Raw genomic sequence first — 9,503 nt, forward strand, 5'->3', positions numbered from 1 at the left:
GAGCTCGCCTGACTGCCTGGACAGCAAAACTGAAATGATAATGAAAATAGTTTCCAAACAGGGTAATTTTTCTTTTTTCATGTTTTGTCAAGGTTTTTCATGTATGAAGAGCAAATGATGATGGATTTTGCTTTCTCTTACAGGGCAGCTGCAGACACAGTGTTTCATCAAGTTTCTTTTCATGTGATTCTGTGATTCCAGATGTTTCATCAGGATCAATTAGCGCCACCGGCACTGAGACAGAAAAGACAGCCAAAGAAGTAGAAAGGTGTATTAGAAAAAGAACACAATCAACCTTCACAGGTCCTCTCTCCTCAGGCAATTAACAGAATAAAGTCTTGCCTGTACTATGCAAAATAAGAGGACTCTTCTCTGAAACATGTTTGTCACTTATTGTGACCATTTGTGACTAATGGGCATTACGGATCCTCCATTTTGACTCTGTGAATGGAAATTTTTATGGTTATTAAAACTTTTTATCCTTGAGTTTAAATAAAGTCTTACCGTATTTTGTAAGCTCTTACTCTAATGCAATGTTGATTTTCTGGAACAGCAACCCTTGTCTCATTCTAAACGCTTCAAGCACAATTTGGGAAGCTAGTAATGTAAAAACAAAAATAAAAAGGTAATATGCTCTAGCTCTATATAGTCTCTTTATTTTTTAATTTTGTTATTTTACAATACTGAGCTAGCAACTATTTGCAAGACAAGACAGGAAACCACAGGATGGGTGGTTGTGCAAGTGTGTGCCTGGCTCACAGGACTATTAAAATTATTTTGAACCTGCACCCTGTTTTCCTCATTCCTGCCATCATGAGTGTTGATTATGTTCAAAATTCAGACACTTATGTTATATGTTAAGAGTGCTGCTCTCCAATACACACTCAAGGGCCAAAGCAAACCCCACTACAACCCAAATCACAACTAAAACAATACAATAACACTCACATTGCTTATATCTCTCATTGTTCAAAGTCTTAAAATTGCACATACTGCAGTATTATCCTAGTATTACAGAAGTTATTTTACTTAGCATGATCAATTACTTCTATGGCAAATGTACCATTTGAGTACTCTAATGACAAGCCAGAAATATCTGCTGATAGTGGCTTTGATTGATTTGGTTGATTTTAAATTCATGCATACAAATGATATTGGATGCTGGCCTTCCAACAGTTATAACACACAAACACTTTTTAAGCTGAACCTATGAAATCATGTTCTCCCACTCCTTTACATATGAACTGAAAGCAGCAGAGGGTGATAACTGTCCAGTTATAAAGACTTGTAGCTGCAATGTGAGTGTTACTGAGACAAAAGGGCATTTTACTTGGTTTCTAGGTTCAACTATTGGAGAGCCGCACTCCCACCAAAACTGAAGGTACACAAAGCCACAGTTAGGTGATGATGATGAAACACTGGACACAGCCAATCGACATTCAGGCAGAAGCCGGGAAATACGGCTCGGGTTATCATTTTGGCTAAGCCAGAGTTAGCATGAAAAACAAGACAACAATGGGAGGAAAACGAAATGGCAGATTTGCTTGGTATTTGGGGAGACACCTCAGTTCAGTCACAGCGCCAAGACAAGCGGTAACCAGAAGTGGGAGAAGTTTTGTTATTGTTTCTGTGCCCTGTGTTGGTCAATTCACATTGGTTTTGACAATGGGTGAACACAAACTGTCAAAAAAAGAGAAAATCAGCAGCACTTCATTCAGAATTGAGCATGAAGGGCTGTGGTGCATGTTCTCCTTCCAGGATCTGGATTAGTTTCCCCATTTTGACTAGAAAGTCTGAGTGTCAATCAGCAGGTTACTTAAACCCCATTAACCCTGTGTTATGTCCAATTCACACACACCAGAGTCATGGTAGGCGAGGGGCATGAGGGTGGTGAAGGCATCTGGAGTAATCTGTCCATCAGTCTGAAGAGGATCCTCCGCTGCATAGCCTCTCTGTGACATGTATTCGATTGCAAAGTGCTATATAAATTAAGGCTGACTGACTGATAAAGCCTCCTCTCAGACTATTGGAGCATGTTTATTATTCCTTCAATTGTTTCCCATTTTAAACCTGTAGAAAAAAAAACACAGCAGACCAAAGAAATACACATTTTCTCCTCTTTTTTGGGGGGTCATTTAATGACTAACACTGGTTGCTGTTACTTTGTTATTTACAATTAGAAGCATGATAGGACTGTTGACGTTGCAGTAATTTTGCCACACGCGTGATGGCGCTGTTTGACGCATTTAGCACTGGTCCGTACGGAAACGAATCTCGAAAGAAACAAGAATTGCATTGCAGAGTTCCGCACAGGGAGAAAAACAGCCAATGCAACCCTCCTCCACAGCTGATAACGGATCGATCAGTGATCAACCGTGCGGCTGCAGGAGCGGGTTAATCGGCCGTGTTGAAACCTGGAATACGCAGCATTAGCAACCATCAGTGCAGATCACGTTTTAGCCGAAAGCATGGGCACTGTTGCGGGTGTGATGACAGCCTGGTAGCAAGCTAACCTGTTGTGTTGTGGTCTTGTGGTGGTGATGGAGAAAATCGAGGAGTCGTCGCCTTTCCGGATCACCGCTACCGTCCGGGCGCTGAGCTCCGCGCTACGGGGGAAACCTGAACACCTCCCCGATGTCAACGACCGGGGTGACGGCGACAGGATCACCGGGGAGCCGGAGAAGCTGTGGTTCAAGGAGAGCAGCGCTAAAAACCTCCGAAACAGGGATTTCTTGTCGCCGACCACGATGCTAAACACGCTGTATGCGGAGGGCAAGGTCGGTGTGGTTTCCACCTGCTGGGTTTGTCGGAATTTTGACGTTTTAATATCCATTTCGTGTGTTTTTCAGCTGGATACAACGGTTTTTCCGACGGTATCTCAACGGTTTTACGTTAACTGTTGAATAGCGCGACCAACGGCTCGTTGCTTTGCTAAACGACGACAGCAAAGCACAAAATATCTCTGTAGCTAAAATGTCAATCGTTGTCAGTCATTTCTTATTGGTTTTAACCGTGAATGTAGGTAACGTGTTCTGCCGCGAAGCAATGTAGTTCTTGAACAGCAGCCCGTAGGCATACCTGCTTGCGGTGTGGCACGTGAGCTTTGGCGTGAACGGCATTCCTGTAGCGCATTGATACTTAATTATTAATACGTGTCTTTTGCAACGGTTTCGAACGTGACTCAGCCAATCAGAACTGAGGACTGGAACTATCTGCTTTATAAACCTCAGCTCAGCCGTTGATATTAAATGATAATCATGACACACACACATTAATATTCATCTCTCAATTATCATGTTGACAATCTGGGACCAAACATAACTTTAACATTATTTTAATCCTCCTGTTATTTTTGGGGTGTATTTAACCCCATTCAATGTTTAACATCTCTAAATACACGATTAACATAGTTTTTTTTTTTTTTTTTTTTTTTTTTTTTGCTTCATATTTTTAATGACTTTATAATTTAATGGAGATAGCTGGGTAAACACGAAATTAATGTGATTTGTTTTCAGTGTCCTGGGCACTTTTTGTATGCATCAGTGTGACCCCAGGCTTTTTTTTTTTTTTTTTTTTTTTAGTTGTTTTGGATTACACTGATGAACTATAACATGCCATTTATAATTTAAGAAAACTTCCTTCTGCTTTAGGGCCCTAACATAACATAAATCTGTAGTAGTGTGAGAGCCACTGATAGTTAATGTAGTGGGTGAGTGTGGGAGGTTATGTTTTTCAAAGAGCTATTTAGTCAACAGGACACAAATTACCTGACACATAAACTTGGGTAACAATTTTTTATTATAATAATTTTCTGGGGGTTTAAATTGCTGGTGTCAAATCATTGACATTTGATTAAAAAAATGTTAGTAAATTTGAATGTAATCCAGCAAATACAAGTGAGACCTCTAAAAAGCTCTGACACAATGAAATTTTTGATGAATACAGAGGCTGCTGACCTTGCCCCATCATGATCGACCAGACACTGACAGCCTGCAGCAGCAATTATTAACCCCTGAGTGGCAGATGCAATATGGGTCAGAGAGCCACACTCAGCTGCAAGGCAACAGACACCAAGCTGGCTGTGCAGCTACTGTGCCGCTCCCAAAAACACCCAGATATTTCCTTGCCTGTTTGTCAGTCCGCAGGTCTGTTTGTCAAAAGGGAATTAGGCCATGACGATGATATCCGACTCAAAATTAGCATTGTAAATCCATCTTTGGAAGCCTCATTAGAGCTTTGACAAGGCTCATTACAGCCAGACACCTTTGCCTAAACTGCTGAGCATTGGCATCTTTTTTTCTGTGTGTTTGTGCATCCAGGCATATTATGAGGCCTCATGTTTCTGTATGTTTTCTGTCAAAAAATATATTTACACCTAACGCTCCTGTATTTCAGAATATATTGGTTATAGGGCTGGGGCGATGTGTTCATCTCCCAGTTCGGTGCTATCGCAATACTTGGGTGCTGATTCGATGTAGATATGCATGTGATTCTTAAGTATAGCGATTCTATTCTATTCTAAGTAGAATGATTTGATATGATGAATTATTGCGATTTTTATTTTTTGAATTATCCTCTAGTTTGTGGAGGTAAAGTTTCATGAGGCTGTGTTTATCCTAAAGGTCACAATAGATTTATACACTGATGTCAAGTTTCAAAAAATGGGCTTACTACAGTGAAATGGCTCCTATGGGGGCTAACATCATCACACATGAATATGAGTGGGTTCACTGAATCCACAAGAGTCTCAGCTTTAGTGTCAAACCCAATTTTTGCAACTCCAAGACTGTTTAGGCCCACAAATACACCATTTTACAACAGGCCAAAAGAACACATTTGTACTGCATGCAAACATCTGCATATTTTTTGCCCCAAACTGTATGGGAGATAGATTTAGTCCCCTTGCTAACAACCTAGTATCACATGCTTGGTACTTTTTTTCCTTTCGCTTCTTTCTTTCTATGACACACTCACTCATACACTCATTTATGCACGCATAGAAATCTGTAAACTGTCCCTGGATCCACCCAGGTCCCTCCAGCGGTGATGTCCAGGGTGCTCTCCCTCCGTGGGTGCGGCGTCCTCCCTGTGGCTGGCGGGGAGGTGATGGGGGAAGGCCTGAGGCTGAGGGTGGACCGGGCCGCAGCCTTCAGGGCCGTGCTGGCAGACGGAGCCGCAGACTATCTGAAGCCCTCGGGTGAGAGGCAGGGCTGTGTGGTGCTCAACTGCCCCGCGCTGCACCCTAAACCCAGCGTACCCACCCCTGATACACTGACTCTGGGCCAGCTAAGGACTGTGCTGCTTGCTGACCACATGGGGGCGCTGCTGAGGAGACAGGGGTGAGTCCTGGATGACAATTATTTTGACACTGTTGGAAATGAGCTGTCTTTGTCATCATTATAAACTGGAAAACTGTTGAACGGAACTGACTTTTTTAGAATTAAATTAATTATTGTATAAGACTTTTTCATTATCGCGTACAACACTTAATCTATTATTTTATTCAGATGTTATTCATATGTTTATTCATAGGTGAAACATTTAAGTTACTTATTCATATCCCCTTTGTTTAAGGACAAAGTCATTTTTGTGCACCTTTAGGGTTCATTTTAGTTCCTACCTGTCAGCCATCGGCCATTATACCATCACCATATTATACCAGCAGTTTGTAAAATGTCGGTCGACCTCTAAGCTCCTATTTTTCTATTTTTTTTCTTGGATCTTATTCATGACCTGTGGCCCGTAACCACAGTTCTGTGGTTAAAGGGAGGGGTTTTGCTCTCTTGCTCTTATTATTCTGTTGCTGTCACTGTTGCTCTCTGTCCACCTGCAAGTGTGATGCTTCACTGACATCTCATTACAGCGGAGAAGCGTCCCAAGTGTTAAACCTGTTGGAATAATTGCAGTCAGAATCGTTTTCATTTGCGAATTTAGAATCCACCATAAGCAAACTGCAGCAGACCTCACTCGCGTTTTGTAAGTGGACTTGGCTTTATTATTGTGCAACGACCAATAACTTTGATTTTTTTATTGTCCTGGACTGCTGACATCGGTGGATTTGCTGCATGACTTACTGCTTGTGGTGACACACTTCTGCATTTCTTGATACCAAGTGGGTTAAACTCCAATTTATCCCACTATAATCACCACCAGAACATGACATAAATGTTTTTTTTCCCAGCCACAGGGATCTGTGTACAGTAAATCTTACACGACATGAATGGAGTATTACAGTCAGCTGAGTGCAACTAACTGAGGCACGTTTTCAGTGGATTGTTGTAAGGCATTCTGGGAAATGTAAGAAATTATCAATTGAAAAAAAAGTGAATTACAACATTTAATCACAAGAAAGCATCTAGATTGCTTTGAATATTACACATTATTGATAAATGACAGTGTAAGATTTTCCAAGGGTGGGATTTCCCTTTAATGGCAGGAGCTGTGTGTGTACGCTAAGATTGTGATGTGATCTTTTATTTTTCCCTGCAAGAAGGTCAAAGGTCAGGGTCAGCTGCACAACCATGACCTTGGAGGGATTCAGTGTTTTTTGCTTCAAAACACTTCAGCAGAGTAGATGCTTGCTGATTTGAGTTGATCACTGACAGCCTCCTCACCCTTGTCAGATTTACAGTGTCCTACTGCCCTGTGCTCCCCGAGGACAGCGACATCATCGCCTTCCTCCGAACGCTGGGCGTCGATTGGCCGACGGCCCCGGGCAGCTTGACCAACGAGGAGAGGGAGGAGAAGATCCAGGAGGCGCTGGAGAATTCGCCGTACAGAGAGAGGGAGACGGAGAGAGGCAGGAGGAAGACCGAGGAGGGCGAGAACGAGGGAGCGCTCAGGGTGAACCTGAAACGAGTGTTCCAGGAGGAGGGGCTGCTGGGATACGACCCCAGCCTCGGCACCTGCACAGGTGAGAGGCCTGCCGGGTCGCGTTTGGTTTGGTACCTTTGTTCCTTTCCTTGCATGAGGAGAGCTTCTTTCCTCTTTCTTTCCTGCCTTCATTCTGGGGTTGCAAATTTTCAGCACACCACATCATCAATCAGTAAACAAATAATCATTAATAATAAATAAGATACAAAATGCACATCTTTTTTCACATGTAAAACTTTTTCGTCCTTTTTTTTTTTTTTTTTTTTTTACAATGTAATGGACTACGTTTTGCCCTTTTCATCTTGAGTCACCATTTCCCACTGATCACTTCTTCCTTTGTTGAGCCAGTAGTGTCTCTGAACTTCAGAGGTGAAGTGCGCCCTCTTATGGTAGAAATGTTAATGCATGTAAGCCCCAAAGACATGAGGCACAAAACATACATTGTCGGTTCATATATTTTTAATCGGTCAAGTTCTCAACGGCAATTAATCGATTAATGATTAATCATTAACAGCCCTACTTCATTCATTCTCTCCTTCTGTCATCTTCTCATTCATTCATTGATTCTGTCTGAATTATCCTTTAAATGACTTAATTAAATGGAGAGAATTGGTGAATTTAATTCTGATGATGTGTCATTTTCAGTACACAGAGACAGTGTTTCCCATCTGGCCCAGCTGGACCGAGCCACAGCCGACTGCACAGTGAGACACACACACACACACACACACACACACTCAACACGCCCACATAAAATGACAGTATGCATGTGAACACAAATCTACTGAGTGACATTTTGCCTCTCACTGCTGCTGATTTGTCTCCCTGTCAGAACGAAGAAAAAAAAAACAACAACAACAACAGTAGCTAATCAAAACACTGATTTGTATTCCCTGGGTTTCTTCTGCACAGGTATCCATGACAACGGCTTGCCATGTGACTTCCTGTCAGGATGAGTTCCGCCAGCAGCAGATAGCGATGCTGTGGAGAGCCAGTGGAGCGACGCATACACAGGTAACACACACTCGCGCGCACACACACACACACACACACACACACACACACACACACACACACCATCAGGTATTGCACTGTGCTCTGTTATTAAGCGTGCTGTTGTTTGACTCTGCAGAGACATCTGGTGTGTGGGCCAGTGAAGACGCCGGGGTCTCACCTCACTGCTGCACAGTACCTGCAGTAAGAGCAGCCCTCTTCTTCTTCTTCTTCTTCTTCTTCTTCTTCTTCTTCTTCTTCTTCTTCTTCTTCTAATTTGTCCTCTTTCTGCTTCCTTCTGCTCTATCTTCTCTTCCTCTTTATTTCCTTGTCTTCTTGTTCCTCTATCATTTCGTATTTATTTCTTGCCTTCTCTTCTCTTTCATTTGTTTCTTTTGCTTACTCCCTCTCTTTTCTGTTGCTTTCCCCTTCTTTCTTTCTTTGTTTTGCTTTCTCTGCTTTTCTTCTCTATTTGACTCCCCCCTTCTCCCCTCTTTCTTTGTTTTTGTCTCTTTATTTTACCCTTCAGTTCTGCTCTTCCCTCATCTTGTTTCCCTTCCCCTTTTTCTTTTTTTACTGTCTTGTTTATCTCATTTTCTTCCTCTTCCTCTTTCCCCACTTAGGTTTTTCTCAATTCTCCTTTTTTTGGTCTCTTTTTATTTTCCCTTTTCCTTGCTTTGCCCCTTTTCCACCTTTTCTCCTCAGCTATCCAGGAGATCGATGCTTGTTATCATAAGAGATGAACTGTCATTCCCAGGGTTTTTATCTCTGTACTGTAAAAATAACAAACTAACATATGGAGGTGTTGATTGTGATTTTCATCATCCTTTTTTTTTTTTTTTTTTAACAGCAGCTTTATAAACTGTTTTGCTGTGTGAAGAAACGTCCAGTGTTCATGTCTTCATTCTGTCCTGCAGGTTGAGAAGAGGTCAGATGAAGGAGGCCTCAGAGATGAAGTATGGAGATCAAGTAGAAGGTGTGTGTGTGTGTGTGTGTGGGTTATGCACAATATAGTTCTATAGTTATTTCATTCACATATTTTAACTGCACTCAACTTGAATCAAATCCTTGCGTGTTAAACTCCGCTGTTTCCATGGCAATTGGCTTAATTGATGTTTTAGCATTTAGCAGCTCAAGTGAATTAATTGGAGTGAAATGTCGCCTCCCCCTGCAGGCCAGACGTGGGATGACATCATCAGGGTCATGACCTCTGCTACTGTCAGATTTGAGTTGCTGTCAACCGTACACACCAGTCCTGTGAGTCCTCTGCAGCTGTGTGTGTGTGTGTGTGTGTGTGTGTGTGTGTGTGTGTGTGTGTGTGTGTGTGTGTGTGTGCGTGTGTGTGTGTGTGTTCGTATCAAAACGTATCATTCCGTTGATGATGTGTTATTATATGCTTAGTGCTTGCGTGTGTAACTTTGACATCGCGTTTCTCGTCGGTCATGAAAGGCTCCTCGGTTCGTGCCGCCCTCCGGTCAGCCGCGGTTTGCTCTGCGATGCGATGTGATGCGATGCGATGAGTCAGAGTGATTGACAGATGTCTCCTCAGGTGACGCTGGACGTGCAGAGGGAAGGGGGCGTTTCCACCAAAGGGCCGCGGGGAGGTGTGTTTGTGATGTATAACTGTGCCAGACTGC

General features: G+C 42.5%; 1 protein-coding gene and 1 long non-coding RNA gene across 2 annotated transcripts in view; one reads left to right on the forward strand and one right to left on the reverse strand.

Moving 5' to 3' along the window:
• Positions 1–2,624, reverse strand: part of LOC115361552 (uncharacterized) — a 14,563-nt gene extending 11,939 nt beyond the window's left edge. The window contains exon 1 of the long non-coding RNA XR_003928426.1: positions 2,514–2,624. This is a non-coding gene — a long non-coding RNA (uncharacterized LOC115361552). The remainder of the gene's footprint in view (positions 1–2,513) is intronic.
• The window catches only part of dalrd3 (DALR anticodon binding domain containing 3), a 15,128-nt gene continuing 7,823 nt past the window's right edge, over positions 2,199–9,503 (forward strand). Inside the window, exons 1-9 of the mRNA XM_030054977.1 lie at positions 2,199–2,777; positions 5,032–5,339; positions 6,624–6,913; positions 7,519–7,577; positions 7,786–7,887; positions 8,006–8,070; positions 8,784–8,842; positions 9,041–9,123; positions 9,416–9,503. The exon at positions 9,416–9,503 is cut by the window's right edge and continues 39 nt beyond it. Coding sequence (XP_029910837.1) covers positions 2,541–2,777; positions 5,032–5,339; positions 6,624–6,913; positions 7,519–7,577; positions 7,786–7,887; positions 8,006–8,070; positions 8,784–8,842; positions 9,041–9,123; positions 9,416–9,503 — 1,291 coding nt within the window. The 5' untranslated portion in view covers positions 2,199–2,540. The remainder of the gene's footprint in view (positions 2,778–5,031; positions 5,340–6,623; positions 6,914–7,518; positions 7,578–7,785; positions 7,888–8,005; positions 8,071–8,783; positions 8,843–9,040; positions 9,124–9,415) is intronic.

The sequence above is a fragment of the Myripristis murdjan genome, chromosome 7, assembly GCF_902150065.1.
Source record: "Myripristis murdjan chromosome 7, fMyrMur1.1, whole genome shotgun sequence".
Classification (NCBI taxonomy): domain Eukaryota; kingdom Metazoa; phylum Chordata; class Actinopteri; order Holocentriformes; family Holocentridae; genus Myripristis; species Myripristis murdjan.